At 44.9% G+C, this 17,173-nt stretch overlaps 1 protein-coding gene across 1 annotated transcript in view; it reads right to left on the reverse strand.

The window, feature by feature from the left end:
* Zmynd12 (zinc finger MYND-type containing 12) overlaps window positions 1-17,173 on the reverse strand; it is a 33,668-nt gene that overhangs the window by 8,358 nt on the left and 8,137 nt on the right. Inside the window, exons 2-4 of the mRNA XM_041652802.1 lie at window positions 12,432-12,573; window positions 8,681-8,852; window positions 569-738 (exon numbers count right to left, since the gene is read on the reverse strand). Of these exons, the coding sequence (XP_041508736.1) occupies window positions 569-738; window positions 8,681-8,852; window positions 12,432-12,573 (484 nt within the window). The remainder of the gene's footprint in view (window positions 1-568; window positions 739-8,680; window positions 8,853-12,431; window positions 12,574-17,173) is intronic.

Consider the following 17,173-nt stretch of genomic DNA (forward strand, 5'->3'; position numbering starts at 1 on the left):
TTCCTATCTAAAAATTCTACAAGAACTCCCTGACTTGAGAAGAACAGCACGTCCCTCTTCCTATCTACCATTTGCACGGCTTTAGAGATTGTAAGTGCTTTCTTATAGATCTAGCTCATTTAAATTTAATAACCACACTCTGAAGAAGCAATGTTAGTATTATTTTAACAAATGGCCGCAAAATCCAGTGCATACAGTCTTCTATTATTAATCTCTGCAATGCACTGATGTGGTTGGGACCATTTCATGAGTCGTGTCTTACATCTGAAAGAAAGGTTAAATTACTTGCCACAGAACCAGCAGAGCTGGGAGCAGAATCACCACCCTTCTACTAGCCAGTGTGCAGATCTCTCTTCCCAGGTTAGCCACAAACAACCGAGACCCCGGGAAGGTGGGTTTTTGCAAAGCCAGGAAGTAGAAAGGTTTGAACTGGGGTCGTTAGAACTGAGTTTTTGCTGCTGCTCCCGAAACAGTCAGTATGAGCGGTACTGTTAGAGAGACGCTCAGGTAAAGAAACACTCAACAGAACTGTCCTTAGAAGCATCCGGGCCTTAAGGTGCTCGCTCACATCATTAGCCAGATGGTACCGGGCTTCCTCGTGGTTCTCCTTGGCCATGTAGAGAAGGCCCAGGTTCCGGTGCAGCAAAGAGTGAGTTGCATTACTACAGTCAGTTGACTTGAGGACTGTCCACCGGGCTTGGGATAGATATTCTTCAGCCTGCACTATCCGGCCCAGACCTGCCAAAAATCAGGTAGAAAAGATGTTATAAGTCAGGCAGGGTGGTGCATGCCTTTAATTCCAGCACTCGGGAGGCAAAGACAGAGGATCTCTGTGAGTTTGAGGCCAGCCTGGTTTACATAGAATATCCTATCTCAAAAATCCCTTCATAAATAAATAAAAATAGGTTATAATTCAATTTTTTTAAATATTTATTTATTTATTATGGATACAATATTCTGTTTGCATATATGCCTACAGGCTAGAAGAGGGCACCAGACCCCATTACAGATGGTTGTGAGCCACCATGTGGTTGTTGGGAACCGAACTCAGGTCCTTTGGAAGAGCACGCAATGCTCTTGACCGCTGAGCCATCTCTCCAGCCCCCTATAATTCAATTTTTAAATAAAGAATAAACCATGGAATATGAGTTGACATACGTCCATTTGTTCATTGATACAAATATTTATCAGTGCTGCAAAGTTGCTCATAAATGTTCTTATCAATCTATTCACAGCAAATGTTCATCAGTTGCTAAGCAAATCCTTACCCATGAGTAAACTGTGATCAGTCATAAAAACTGCGATCATGGCCTGGATCCGTGCTACAGAGCTTGAAAACAACACGCTAAGTGAAAGAAGCCAGGCACCAAAAGACACACATGGCCAGATTCTGTTGGTGTGGACTGTCCAGAACAGACACATATCCAGGGGGCTGAGTGGGGACAAACAGGGAGAGGAACAGTAGGGATGTCTAATGAGGATCACTACTAACAATCACATGGATTTTTAGAGGTGACAGAATGTTCTGGAATTAAATAGTAGTGAGTTATACTACCTTTTGAATATGTTAGGTTGTACCTTAAAAGGGTAAATTTATAGATTGTGAATGCTTTTTATACACACACACATACACACACTAGACCTTTAGATTTTTATATATTTATTTACTTGGTAGTTTTTTGTTTTGTTTTAGACAGGTTATCCGTATTTCTGGTCTTGAACTCTATGTAGACTAGAAAAGCTTTCAACTCATAGAGATCCTCTTGCCTCTGCCTCCCGAATGCTGGGAAATAAAGGTGTGCACCATCATTCCAGGTTAATATCAGGCTTTTGAAAATATTTATTTTTAGGGCTGGATGGTGGAAGTGCCTTTAATCCCAGCACTCGGGAGGAAAAGGCAAGGGGACCTCTGAGTTCAAGGCCAATCTGGTCGATAAAGAGAGTTCCAGGACAGCTGGGGCAAAACAGAGAAACCCTGTCTCAAAAAGTTAAATTTTTTTTTATTTTGATTATTCTTGTGGGGGCAGTATGTGCACATGCATACAGGTTCCTGAGGATAAAATCAGGTATCAGGTTCTTGGAAACTACAGGCAGTTATGACTCATCTGACAAGGTTGCTGGAAATTGGATTCTTCTGCAAGAACAATATACATATATACATATATATGTATATTTCATTTTGCTTTTCCTAGTTCTTCTCAAGAAGGCAATGCTAAAGAAGATGTCCCAAGGCCAAGTGCAACTGCGGCTAAACAAATATCAGTCCTGAAGGCAAAGGCACACTTGGAGAATGCACCGAGGCTGCAGGTCCAGAGAGCTGGGCAGGGTAAGCAAGCAGCGGGGCTCCAGCCCATGGGGCCTTCATCAAAGCTCACACTGTGCCCCATGAGTGGGTCACTCCAGACATGCTGTGGTCTCACAGACCGTGCCTTCCATGCTGGGTGGGGGTGTGGTGGAGGAGTAAAGGAAGTGAGACTCTCCTGAATGGACTTTACAACATATGCAATAGAAGAGACCAGTGGTAATTGTCTGGAGAGCGAGACCACAGCTGACATCAGTTAGTGTAAACCTGGACACATTACATTATACGGGGAGATTCTGCAGGACTTGGTGATGAAAGCAAAAGATGACAGAAGTAGCAGTCACTTGCAGGAACTCAGGACGTGGCTGCCCCACACCAGCCAGCCCGTCTGAACCCAAGTCTGCCAGCGATTCTGGGCAACAGTTATCAGAGGAGGAAACTGCAGCACAAGGCGCCCATCTGCGCTCTATGCGCTACCATACAGTTCCCGAGCTTCGGGCAAAGGGCTGGAGGTTGAAACACACAAAGACTCACACAGAGACAGGGACAGAGACACGGACCTCTAGTCCCTGGTAAGAAGCCCTTTATTCAATAGCACCATGGAGGCTTATATACCCAACAGTCAGGTGGGCCAACAGGTGAAAACCTTATCCTCTGATCCTCAAGGCCAAGGCAACTCCTGCTCGTGAAGCAGAGCTGGTAAACAACTTTGACACAGCTTTCAGTAACTCAAATCAGAAGGAAAGTAAAGATCTCTAGCAGGGAAGAGCAGCTGGAGGCCAGGACTCCAAATGGTCCCAAGAGGAAACTTCCTTCCCGTGAGGTATTCTGACCTAGCTTTCTGAGTCCCCACCACTGCGCTCCATGTTTAGAGCCTGTACACTGACTTCAGCAAGGTCGTTGATTGCAAGGTCAAGCCAGGTGAAGTCCGCAACAAACCAACCACGAAGGGCTTTGGAGGAAACAAACACAAACATACAATCTCCTCGATGCAGCAGGAAGGGCTTAGTCTGGAAGATTAACGACCCCTCTCTGTGAGGATAGCTGAGCAGATACCTGAGGGTTGGACAGAAACCAGCAGTGTGGAAAAGGAGAAGAGAAATCTCCAGCCTCTAGGTCAGAAGCCCCCACTCCACCAGGAAAGGAGAGAAAGGTGCAAGCCCCTTCTCCTGCTATGGCTTGAACAGAACAATGTCCTCCTCAGGCTCACAGTCTGTCTGCCACCTGGTCCCCGGCTGGACGCTATTTTAGAGGTAACTTAGGGAGGTAACACAGCAGGGAATGGGCCACTGGGCAAGTGTCCCTGAAAGTCATCCTGTCCAGCCCCCCCTCCCCCGCTCTCTCTCTCTCTGCAGTCTGTCTACCCTGGGGAAAACTGCTCTGCTCCGCTATGCCCTCCCCACCACAATGGATTGAACCCTGTGAAACCATGACCAAATCAGCCCTTCCTCCCTACTGTCCCTGCCAAGCATGATGGTCACACTCTATCGTGTGGACAGTAGAGGCACGGGGCAGCTTGGGTGCCTCCCTTCTCTTTGAACTGTCACTGCTAATGGCAGCCCTCATTAATTCAAACTTTCAAGATTTAGTGAAAGAAAGAAAGAAAAGGGTAGAAAGACAGAAAAAGAGAAAAAACTGAAAGGAAGAAGAGAGGGTGGCGTCGGCTAAGTTTCCACTTGAGGCTGGAGTGAGAGGAACGAGACTTCTCCGGCCCCTTGTTGAAACCCTCCATTTCAACAGCACTTTAGGCTTCCATAGCGCTTTCAGGATCGCCTCTATGGACTTAATCCCCAGAGCATCTTATGAAGAGGTCCTCGGACTCAACAGCGTCCTTCGTGGAGCTGTGAGGTACCAGGGCAGTATTTTTTGAGTACCCTCTCTGCCCTGTACTATGTGGGTGTGAGAACCTCATGCCAGGATGGATCTGGTTCTCATGAGTCCAGTGGAGGAGAGAGAGAGAGCAATCTCATCAATAAGTCTATGAGTAACAATGGAGCAAGTGCTGGGGGCTGGGTTGGTGGGAGAGAAGATGTTTCTAAGTGATGATTAAGAAAGACAGCAGGGAGAGTGAGTTAGCCCTAAGGCAGACAGCCCAAGATCTGCCTCTAGGACCCACATGAGGGCCCTGGCACACGTGCCTGTGAACACACACAAATAAGATTACTTAAGGTTAAAAACAAAGACCCAACTTAGTCTTGGGGTTAAGGGAAGGCTTCCAGACCAGAGAATAGAAAACTTGACCTGAGACCTGAGGGATAACAAGGAATTGAGTAGATGGAAGGGAGGGAAGGAGGGAGAAGGAAATAGAGACTTCTAGAATGAAGAATGCCTTCAAGGACTTACAAGAAGGTCTCTGTAACTAAGAGAGAGCCAATCATTCAAGGCCTCAGACCGCTATGGGAGTTTGTCTTCTTGTACATGTAACAGGATCCCATTGGTTGGTGGGGCTGAGACTGAAGAAAAGCCACGGAAGACCTGGAGAGAGCAGTGAGCGAGCAGGTGGGAGGTGGGGCTTCCGCTTAAATGGCTTTCTCAAAGCCATGCCGGGACGCACAGAGCCTGGGCTGTATCTCCTGGTCTGGTGTTCTTCCTACTGTCTAGAATGCGGTGTGAGATCTGAGCAGGGTGCAGAGGACATTCCTGTAGGTACAAGGCCTGGTACAGGGAGCCAGAGCCCAAATGACTAAGGACATGCATGCAGGAGAGTCAGCCCCAGAGTGGGGAGGCAGAGCCCACACAGGCAGGTGGAGCATCTTTTTTGGGGTGGGGTGGGGAGCTTGAACTGGAGAAAACTGGTTGGTTAGGTCCTGGGAGCCCATTATATACAAACACATCAATGACACTGGATGGCAGCATCCTCGCTGGCGGAAAAGGGGCCGCAAACTGAAACGGAACACCGGACTGAAGGTGTGTGCCGCATGGGGTTTGGGTGTGCTGGCATAGACCCATGTCACGTATGCGTGAGAAACATTAAATAATAAGCATTAGCCTTTTCTGTTGAACACTATACACTTTTGTTGCTGACAGGAATTCAAATTTTTTGTTCTCCCCCACCTGGTGAACCCTTTATGGAAATCTTTAGATCCCTCTAACCCAGTTAGACTTTTGTTTACACAAAGGCCCTGCTGTATCCTTGGAACCCCACCCCTTCCCACTGTCCTTCATTTCCTTTTAAAACTAGCCCATTGCAGGAGACTGAAGTTGGACCCCAGCCAATGAGGAAAGGACACAATCACCAGTGCTAGAATAAAAACCAGTGAACTTCTTGTCACTGTGAGCTTGCTTGCTAGGTTTGGGTCTTGGATACCCTTTTCACAAAGAGAATTGCCTTGCTGGCCGCTTTTGCCTTATTCATATGTTCCTTCTGCGTGGTGCTGAGATGGCGTGTGTGTGGACACACACAACACAGTATTGTTTACACTTCCATTCCTGATTAGTCCTGGCATAGGCAACGGTAAGGCTAGTGGGCAGCTTTTGGTGTTCAGATTTGTATTCTGTGGAAAATGGAAAGGGTGGTGGCATCTGGGAGACAGTGTGTCAGAAAGCAGGAACTCAGAAAAAAAAAAATGGAGGCATTTCAAAGAGTGAGGAGAAAAACTCCAGCCTGAGTGGGAGCAGCCCCTGGCCAGATCAGGGGCAGTTTGGATAACTGTGGTGGGCTGGAACCCAGTGAGTAAAGCAGGGAACCAGGAGACACAATAAATGGCTGTAAATGAATGACTACATTGTAAGTTTGGTAAAAATGGGATATTTATATAACTTCAAATACCACTCCATAAACCAAAACTAGAACCACAGTTATTCGTGATAGAGAAGCCTGAGCCCCACTGCAGTAAGGTGTGATGGGAGCACTGGGGAACACACGTCCTACTTGGTGGAGGGAGGTGCTGTCTGGTTCTAGAAGTGCAGTTAACCCAGTTAAGATCTTTAAACTTAGGTAGAGCTGGGCTGCATGGCGTCCAGACACTCTGTAGCTAAGGATGGCTTTGAACTCCTACCTTCCTCCACTCTAGACTTTACTTCTGGATTTCCCATCGAATATCTCCTCATCACTGTTGCCTATGAGTAAGCATCAGTATTGGGGAAATTGTGTCATTTTATCAGATGAGTTGAGAACACTATAAATTTTGTGACATTTCTGTCCCAAATCTATAACTTCAATCCAGCCACAAGGAAACAGTAGACAAACACAACTGAGGGATGTTTTATATAATGGTTGGCAAGGCTCTTTCAGAGGACCTAGGTTCAATTCCCAGTACTCATACGGCAGTTCACAACTGTCTGTAACTCTAATTCCTTGGGATCTGGTGCCCTCTTCTGGCTGTCTCAGGTACTAGAAACAGATATGCAGGTAAAACACACACACATATATAATATACAATATTTTTAATTGGCCAATGATGTGGGATAATTTGCTGTGAAGATTTGTCTCTGCCTGTGGTGCCTTCTGATTGGCTTAATAAAGAGCTGAATGGCCAACAGCTAGGCAGGAGAGAATAGGCAGGCTTCGGGTGAGAGAGGACTCTGGGAAGAAAGGCAGAGTATGCCAGTGAGACACTGAAGAAGTCAGATATATGTACAGCTGAGAGGTAACTGATTCACAGGTTAAGTTATAAAAACTAGGGGGCTGGAGAGATGGCTCAGAGGTTAAGAGCATTGTCTGCTCTTCCAAAGGTCCTGAGTTCAATTCCCAGCAACCACATAGTGGCTCACAACCATCTGTAATGGGGTCTGGTGTCTTCTTCTAACCTTTAGGCATACACACAGACAGAATATTGTATACATAATAAATAAATAAATATTTAAAAAAAGTTATAAAAACTAGTTGGGAAAAGTTTAAGCTAAGGCCAAGCTTTCATAATTAATAACAAGTCTCTATGTCGTTATTTGTGGGCAGGTGGTTCCAATGAGAAAGTAAGACTCCGGGGCTGTAAACATGTTGTGGGAGAGAGGCCTGAACGGATCTTCTTAGCAGATCAGGTTGCACTGTGCTTGTGAAGAGGTGCTTTTTGGGAAATGCACACTAGAGTGCTCTGGCCACAGGGACCTTATGCACTACAGTAAGTAGCGTGAGCAGATGGCTTGGGTGGGCTCTCACATCACACAGTAAGTGCAATGTAAGCTAGGTATGTGCTTTATAGCTGAGCTATAGTACTATCCTGAAAAACGTTATTAAAAATGATGACTATTAAGGTGTATATGATGCCTAAAACACTGTAGATGCTCAAGTATGTAAATTCCTCTCAGATGCTGATCTCTATAGCAGCCCACAGGCAGGTGTCTGCCAAGCAAGTGATCTCACTCTTAGGGTGGCGGGTTCTTCTGAACTATGACTTTCACCCCAGGGAACAAGGGTAAAGTCTACATCCCAGCTGGGTTAACAAAATTCTGTCTTCTAGGAATTTGTAATGGAAATCAGATGCTAATCCACTTCTGCTTCTCAGCTTGAATCTAGAGTACGTGCAGATTTAACTAGATCGGATATCTGAGGGTAACTGTCTCCTGCAGCCAGCAGATGTTAAAATTTAGTCTGCGGGTAGGCAAACTGAAGCAGATACCTACAGAAGAGCAGAGACGAGAAAGACTGGGGGTAGCTGAGTGGATAGAGAACGGGCCTAGCTTGAATGAAGCTCTGGGTTCAGTCCCCCACAACACATGGAAATGTAGTGTTGACCCGAAATTCAGCACTGGAAGAATAGTGGAGGCAGGAGGATCAGAAGTTCAAAGTCACTCCTTAAGCAACCTAGTGAGTTTGAGCCAAGCCTGGGTTTTATAAAGAGCCCTTAAAAACATAGAGGAAAGAGAAGAGGAGAGGAAAGAGAAGAGGCCCAGGAGAAAGACTGAGCTCCCAGCCACTCTCCTATAGCAGTCAACCCTTTAACCCTTAGATCACTCCAACAGTCTCATCGATTTCTTCCAATACAATATTTCTTTGTGTAGCCCTGGCTGTCCTGGAACTGCCCCTGTAGACCAGGCTGGCCTCAAACTCAAAGAGATCGATCCATCACTTACCTCTGTCTCCTGAGTGCTAGAATTAACGGTGTGTGCCACCACTGCCCAGCTTTTGGTTTTTGTTTTGTTTTGTTTTTTCCAGAGTCTCTCTATGTAGTCCTAGCTGTCCTGGAACTTGCTATGTATGTAGGTCAGGGTGGCCTCCTGCCTCTGCCTCCCTAGGACTGGGATTAAAGGTGAATGCCACCAGGCTCATCTTGAGTGGATTATTGTCAACTGTAGCCATTGCCTTCTCCCTCCTTATGCCAGACTTCATACCAAAAAGGGTGTCTGAAATCAGAGTCTTCCACAAGGAGTGTCTTGCCCCTATAGATAATCAATACAGCACTTCAGCGGGCTCCAAGAGTCTACACAAGTTCCACTCACCAAGGCTGGCCTCGGCCAGGAGCAGGTAAGCAGGCACAAGCTCTACTGAGCTGTGGCCGTGCATATTCATGCGGAATCGAAGGGAGTGCAGAGCCGCAGGGACAGCGTCTTCATGTCTTCCTTCAAAAAGATACTTCTGGGCGACAGTGTAGCAGAATTCAATCAAGTGCTTCTGTGGGAGGCGGGAACAGACACTGAGAGACAGCCTGGGTGGGAAAGGCGCAGGTGGACATACCCACAGGTAAAGCCAACACTTTGCTGAGAGCACTTGGTGAGTCTGCCTGTACTAGGTGGACATGAGACTCTGGGCTGGGGTGGATAAAAATGCAAACCTGGGCCATAAGTCCAAGGTCCAGAAACAGATGTCTTTCAGTTCAGTTCAGAACTTGGCAGACAGGTGGCTGGATGTGGGCTCTATATGAACTGTATACAGCATCCCTGTAGTTCTTGTTCCTAGCATCTTTTTCTGCTATTGCTTTTCATTTATTTATTTTTTTAAAAGACAGAGTCTTATGTAGTCCAGGACAGCCTCAAACTCACTACGTGGATGAATATGTGCCACTATCCAGTTTATGTCATACCAAAGCTTGGTGCCTGCTAGCCTGGCCCCTACCAGCTGATGTACATCACCTGTCTTATTCTTTGAGTTCTAATAAGACTTTAATTCAGCAAAGCTCCAGATGACACAGGACAATCTAAAACGTTCTGTCTACAGAATACTGTAAGTACGGGAGGACTGGGACCACTGCTCCAAAATAGTGTCTTCTAGACACTGCACCCATGAACTCTCAACAGTGATTGTTTACACAGAACCAGGCCAGCTGTGGTTGGGGACATTTAACAAGAGCTGCAGGGAGTCAGTGGCTGCTGAGGGAGACTCCGTTCTCTTCTGGGATGAGCTATCTGAAGGCTTCCCGGTCATAAGGGGTCAGCCTTAAACACATATACATACAGGCAGCACTGTAGGTTACACACACACACACACACAACAGGAACAGGGAAGGGTAGAAACTATGTAAAGTGTACACCCATGTATGAAATTCTGAAGAAATTAAAATTTAAATTCAAAAAATAAAACTTTCTGTCTTTATATCTGAGTTAATTTCAAGAAAACATCTCTTATTTTCTTCTGGAATTATCTGCCTAGCTAATACAAAACAACTTTTAAGTCTTCATTGTTCTCAGATGATCATAGTTTTATAACATTAAAATTGATGAGTCTGAGTTTATAGATTTGTGGCTTTCAGAGGGCTAATTTTGGAGGGCTTGGGAGATGGCTCTGTGGGTAAAATGCTTGTTGTGCAAAATGAAGGCCTCCGTTCAGATCCCCAACACGTACATAAAAACATGGCAGTATTCACCCATCATGAGAGACTGCAGAGGGCTCTCAGGCTCTCACTAGCCAGCCTGGCCAAAGGGTGAACTCCAGGCTCAGGAGGAGACCCTGTCTGAGAAAACAAGGCGGAGAGCAGTAGAGAAAGACATCCCAGGTCAGCCTCTGGCCTGCACACACGCAAGCATACCTACATACATGTGTGCACGTGCATACAAAGGAGATTAACTTTCAAAATAATAATTGATATTCTTAGTTGGGTGGTAGCGCCACATGCCTTTAATCCCAGCACTTGGGAGGCAGAGGCAGGTGTATCTCTGTGAGTCTGAGGCCAGCCTGGTCTACAGAGTGAGTTCCAGGACAGCCAGGGCTACACAGAGAAAACCTGTCTAAAAAAAAAAACCAAAAAGTTAATAATGATAATAATTTATATTCCTTTAATGCCATAAAGTACATTAGTTTTTTAAAAGATTTATTTATTTATTATGTACACAGTGTTCTGTCTGCATGTTTGCCTGCAGACCAGAAGACGGTACCAAATTTCATTACAGATGGCTGTGAGCCACTCTGTGGTTGCTGGGAATTGAACTCAGGACCTCTGAAAGAGTAGACAGGGCTCTTAACCCCTGAGCAATCTCTCCAACCTGTAAATTAGTTTTTATAATCTCCTTTATACCCTGATATATTTTTAATAACATTTTTATTTCCTATTATACCAGTGGTTCTCAACCTTCTTTAATGCTGTAACGTTTAATACTGTTCCTCAGGTTGTGGTGACCCCCTAACCATAAAATTCTTTTTTTTAAATTTTATTTTATATACATTATTTTTTTTAAAGATTTATTTATTTATTATGTATACAACATTCCTTCCATGTATGTTTGTATGCCAGAAGAGGGCACCAGATCTCACCACAGATGGTTGTGAGCCACCATGTGGTTGCTGGGAATTGAACTCAGGACCTCTGGAAGAGCAATCAGTGCTCTTAACCTCTGAGCCATCTCTCCAGCCCCCTTTATATACATTATTATGGGGATGTCTGATCCCTTGGAACTGGAGTTACAGACAGTTGTGAGCCAATCAATTCCCAGTGGGTGCTGGGAAGTGAACTCAGGTCCTCTGGAAGAGCAGCCAATGCTCTTAACCACTGAGCCATCTCTCCTCTCCAGCCATAAAATTATTTTCATTGCTACTTCAGAGCTGTAATTTTGCTACTGTTATAAATCATAATGTAAATAATTTTGTCAAAAGGTTGCAGCCCACAGGTTGAGAAACAATGTGTTGTGCACAGAAGCTCTTATCACAGAATTTGGCACATGGAATCTCTGAACTGAACCATGCCCCCCTCAAAAGTCACGTGGTAAAGCTCTAAATCGTAGTCCCTCAGGATATGATGGATTTGGGGAAAATGGCATCCAAAGAGGTGGTTAAGTTAAAATAGATCCACTCTTGCAGACTCTAATTTAACCTGTTGGGCATCTTAATTACATCTGTGGATGTGTGCGTGTGTACCCATGTACACCACGATGCGTGTGTAGAGGTCAGAGGACAACTTCTGGGAGTCGGTTCTCTCCTTTGACCTTGTGGATTCCAGGGATCAAACTTAGATTGTCAGCATCAGTGGCCAGTGCCCTTTCCTACAGAGCCGTCTTACCAACCCTGACTAGTGTCTTAATAAGAAAAATTCGACAAGCAAAGAAACATTAGATGTGTGTGCAAACAAAAGACCAGATGAAGACTCAGCAAGAAGAGAGATCTTAGGAGACACCAAATCTGGGGTTTGGGAGATGGCTCATAAGCATGAGGACCTGAGTTCAATGCCCAGAGAAACCAGGTAAGAAAAAGCTAGGCATGGTGTGTATACTTGTACTCCCAGCACTATGGAGACAGCCATAGGTTATGGAGACAGCCATAGGTGGAGCCCTGGGGCTTACTAGACAGCTAGGCTAACCTACTTGGTGAGACCCAGCCCAGTGGGAGACCCTATCTCAAAAGACCAAAATCAAAAACCAAGGTAAACAGCTTCTATAGAAGGACACCTAAGGTCATCCTGTGGCATCCACATGCAACTCAAACACGTGTGCACCTAAAGACACACAGGGAGAGGGGAGAAGACTGAGGGGGTTGGGGGAGGACAAGGGAGGACGGTAGGGGGAAGGAAAGGGTGGGAATGGAGGGGACGGGTGAAGGCACAAAGGTCCACAAACCTTGACTTGGACTTTCCACCTCCAGCAGTGTTGAGAAAATGAATGCCTGTAGCTTGTCCCACCCTATCTGTGGCATCTTCTTAGGGCCACCCGAGCAAACCAGAACAGTGGGTACTCAGTGAAAACGGGGGCGATGACCCAGGGAATGGGACTGGACTGAGAACATAGATACCAGGGCTCCACCCTCACTATTACCACCTGCAGGACTTGCCTGTCGCTTCTGCAGCTGCTGCAGGCCATGTTGCCTTTCTTCCTCTGAGTTGTAGAAGGGCATCGTGGTGCGCAGAGGAATTAGCAGCTGGCATATCTTCTCATGGATGCTGGCCCAATCAGCCTTCTGATGCACAGGCCCACTGACAACAAAAACGTACTGCGTTATCTTGACCTTTGTCTCTTCCCAGCCTAGCTCTAAATTCCAAAAATGTTCAACCAAAGCTGGCAAGAACATGAAATGCTTTCTGAAATGGAAGTCTGTCTTCTCTCATGTCTTTTTTTTTAAAAAAAATATTTATTTATTATGTATACCATACTCTGTCTGTGTGTACGCCCGCAGGCCAGAAGAGGGCACCAGATATCATCACAGATGGTTGTGAGCCACCATGTGGTTGCTGGGAACTGAACTCAGGACCTTTGGAAGAGCAGGCAGTGCTCTTAACCTCTGAGCCATCTCTCCAGCCCTCTCATGTCTTTATTTATATAAAAATTACATTGGGATCCCTGGCCACCAGAAAATGCAGACTAAAACAACCTTGAGATTCCAGTCAAAATGGTTATCAAGAAAAGAAATCTGGGTGTGGCACACTCTTTTAACCCCAGCCTTCAGGACACAGAAGCAGGAAGATCTCTGTGAGTCTGAGGTCAGCATGATCTACATAGAGTTTCAGGGCAACCATTGCTACACAGTGAGATCCTATCTTTAAAACAAGGAAGCTGGATGTGGAGGCACACACCTTTAATCCCAGCACTCAGGAGGCAGAGGCAGGTGGATCTCTGTGAGTTCGAGGCCAGCCTGGACTGCAAAGTGAGTTTCAGGACAGCGAGGACTGTTACACAGAGAGACCCTGTCTTGAAAAACAAAACAAGACAAAACAAAATGAGAAAGAGAGAGAGAGAGAGAGAGAGAGAGAGAGAGAGACCAAAAAATCAAATAACAAGAAATACTGGAAGTAGGCAGGGAAAGACGAACTGGCTGGGAAAGTCTGCTGGTGGGAATGCATAGTGCAGCCAGCATGGAGGTTTCTCAAAAAGTGAAAATAAGAGACTGGAGAGATGAGGGCTCGGTGTTCAAGAGCACTTGTTCTTGCAGGGGACCTGGGTTTGATTCCCTGTACCTACATGGTGATTCACAGCAATTCCTAAGTAGAGTTCCAAGTGATCCAACCCCTTCTCTTGACCTCTAAGGACACTAGGCACACAGACATACATGCAGACAAAACATTCTTACATGTAAAATGAATTAATAAATCTAAAAATGTTGAATCTAAAAATAGTACTACACACTACCACATGGCCAAGCTATACCACTCCTGATGTACACCTGCAGGGCTGTAAGCCCTTCCCCAGAGAGATTCTCGTACATCCATGTTTACTGCTGCATCTTCCACACCGCCAGGAAATGGAACAGGCTTTATCAACAGACAAATGAAGAAAGAAAATGTAGTACGTCTGCATTGTAGAATTTTATTTAGCTGTAAAGAAAGATGAAATTCTGACATTCTAAGGAAACTGGGTAGAACTGGAGACCATTATAAGTGAAAAAAGCCAGATCCAGGAAGACAAATATTGCATGTTTTCTCATACATGTAATGGAGATTTAAATTCACACACACACACACACATCAAAGTGGAACAGGAAGTATGAAAGAGGAGGAAGATGTCTACAGCGAGGACAGAACAGTGATGAAACTTTATATATCATGAAGCAGAAGGAACTATTTGGGGTAGGGAAGAGACCAGTAGGAAGGAAAGGAGGATAGAAGAGGGCAGTGGGCAATGTGAAAAGAACCGTGTGTGTGTGTGTGTGTGTGTGTGTGTGTGTGTGTGTGTGTGTGTTGTGCTTTCTCTTGTTCACTAGGTCTTTGCTATTGAAAAGCTCCCAGCTCATGGGACAGCTTCTCCGGCACCAGTATCTACTGGTGTTTAATCTCTCAAGGATCATGCACTTCATGGTCAGAAAGAAGTAACCTCCATCAGTGAGGGACACAGTGACCTGGGGAGAATGGCCAGTCTTGAACATGAGTACCAGCCCAATCACGGGGGGGGAAAACTGGTGGAAAGTGGAGTAGTGGTTGTGTCTGACAGTGGCTTCTTCTACAGAAGCAGTGTGGTGCTCCTCAAACCGCTTCCTTTCCGCAGCTTTCAGATGTGGGCCATGGAAGTGTGGCTAGTGCATTGCCTCTTCCATTCTCTATCATGTGGAGTCTCCTGGTGACTGACTGGCTTTCCAAACACTTGGCTTGTTTTCGTGGCTGGAACAGCATTTCAGCGCCATGATGTATTGATCCTCCTAGGTGAGCTTGGCCACAAGCTTGAGATGATTGTACCAACTAGAGGAACCCTGAATGCAGGACCTCAGTGACTCCATCTCACCTGGGTCAGCCTGGAGGCCACCAGACAGCTCTCAGCGCTGCACTCACGAGCCAGGCTTAGTCACCTTCCCCCTTGACAGTGTTCTCTGAAGCACAGCTTTCTAAAGTGTTGCTGGGTGTGGCGGTGCACATCTTTTTTTTTTTTTTTTTTTATTTTCGAGATAGGGTTTCTCCGTAGCTTTTTGGTTCCTGTCCTGGAACTAGCTCTTGTAGACCAGGCTGGCCTCGAACTCACAGAGATCCACCTGCCTCTGCCTCCTGAGTGCTGGGATTAAAGGCATGCGCCACCACCGCCCGGCAATGGCGGTGCACATCATTAATCCCAGATGTAGAACAGAAGGATCTCTGAGTCTGAGACTGTCTGGTCTACATAGTGAGTTCCAGGATTGCCAGGGTTACATAGAGAGATCTTGTCTCAGGAAACAAACAAAAAATCTAAATTTTAATGATGTGTAACTAATCTATTCTCACTTTGATTCCTTTTGATGCCCAATCTAAAACTACACAGATTTACAATTATCTTTCCTTTTAAGCCTTCTGTAATTTTATAGCTAACATTTAAGTCTTTTATATGATTATTTTTCACGTAAGATGGAAGGCGCAGGTCCAAGTCCATCCTATTACATACATTATCCTATCGTAGATGTATGGGCTTATTTATAGACTCAATTCTGTATTATTTTTAATATTGTAGTGTTGCAGTAAGTTTTGAAATTGAAAATGTTGTATTTCCATGTGAATTTTAGGGTCAGCATGTCTAAGTTGGAATTTCACATGAATAGCATTTAATCAGTAGAATAATTTGGGGAATGTGGCTATCATAATAAGTGTTTCAATTTCTTTCAACAATGTTTTGTTAGAACATAGATCCTGTACCCTGAATCAGGCCACACCTACCTGAAACTCTCTCAGGGTTGAAGTTAAACTGCGCTCCTTCGTGTTCCTTGTCAAATACATCATAGTAAGCCAAATCACATGATGGCTGTGAACTTCCCATCCCCTAAAAGGTTATACAAAGTCACATCTTTCTTTTATCTGGGTTATTGGTTGAAGACACCCCGAGAAGATTATTCAAGACTGTCCCAATGATGAAGGCTGTTTTAAGGCCCCATCATATTTAGATTTCCATATATCATGTTATTTCTGTCTAATGTTTTCCCTTTTACCCCAGGGCCCTTACATTATAATAAGCCTTATTAAAGGGAGTTACAACAGCTTTTCTTTTGGGACTGACCACTGTTTCATCATCTTTTATGATATTTCAGCATATAAGTCATGTACTTCTTTAACTGTTTTTCTCTAATATTTTATGCTGTTTTGAATAAAGTAACAGTCTTAATTTCACTTTCAGATTATCCATTGTTAGTGTATAAGAATGTAACTACTTTTGCATATCTTATAATCTTGCTGTGTTCAACAAGTTTTAGTTCTAATATATTTAATATAATATAAATTTTGCTTAGTTTTAATGCGATTTTGTAAATTCTTTATGGTTTCTATATTATAAGCCTGTCTGGATACTCCAGGACAAACCAATACTTCCTATAGGAATTGTTCATGTGATACTGAGCAGAGTCACTAGATGGATGCTAGGCAGATGGCTCAGCAGTTGATAACACTTACTGCTCTCTCAGGGGACATGAGTTTGAGTCCCAGCACCCACATCGGGTGTCTTACAACCCCTGTAACTACAGCTGCTGAGGAATCTTACTCCTCTCTCTCTGTGGACACCTGCACTCACGTGCACATAGCTTTACACACACACATACACACACGCACACACACACAAAGAAATTTTTTTTTAAGTCTCATAATATTATCTAAGTTGGAGAATCAGAAAAGTCGGCTGTAATTCAACTGAATCTAAAGGCTGGGTCAGGGGGGAAGAAGAGGGTCTGTTTGGTGCCAGTCCAGGGCCCAAAGGCCTCAGGACCAGCGACACTATAGCCAAGGGAAGAAGATGGGAAGCCCAGCAAACTCAAGCGAATTACCATTGTGTCATGCTGCTAGGTCCAGGCCATCAGTGGAATGGACGGTACCCACTCACCTTGGTGAGGGTGATCTTGACTCAGTATACCAGGCCAAACACACTCTCTCACACAAACACCAAGAAGCAAGATGTTACCAACCATTTGACATCCTTTACTGCAGTCAGACTGACATATAAAATTAGCCATCACAACAAGGTCATGCCATCTGTAAATCAGGTTTTTTTTTGCTTGGTCCAAGCTTGGATGCCTTTTACTGCCTTTTACTTCATTGTCTTGCCTAATTGAGTTCTGACTAGAGCCCCTCGTACAACACTGAATAGAGTTGCTGTGGGACAATGATCTTGTACCCTATAAAGATTTGTTACTTGTGTTTT

This window comes from Microtus oregoni, unplaced genomic scaffold (genome assembly GCF_018167655.1).
Source record: "Microtus oregoni isolate MIOR12 unplaced genomic scaffold, Mior012 000005F_ref0000423, whole genome shotgun sequence".
NCBI classification, from domain to species: Eukaryota; Metazoa; Chordata; class Mammalia; order Rodentia; family Cricetidae; genus Microtus; species Microtus oregoni.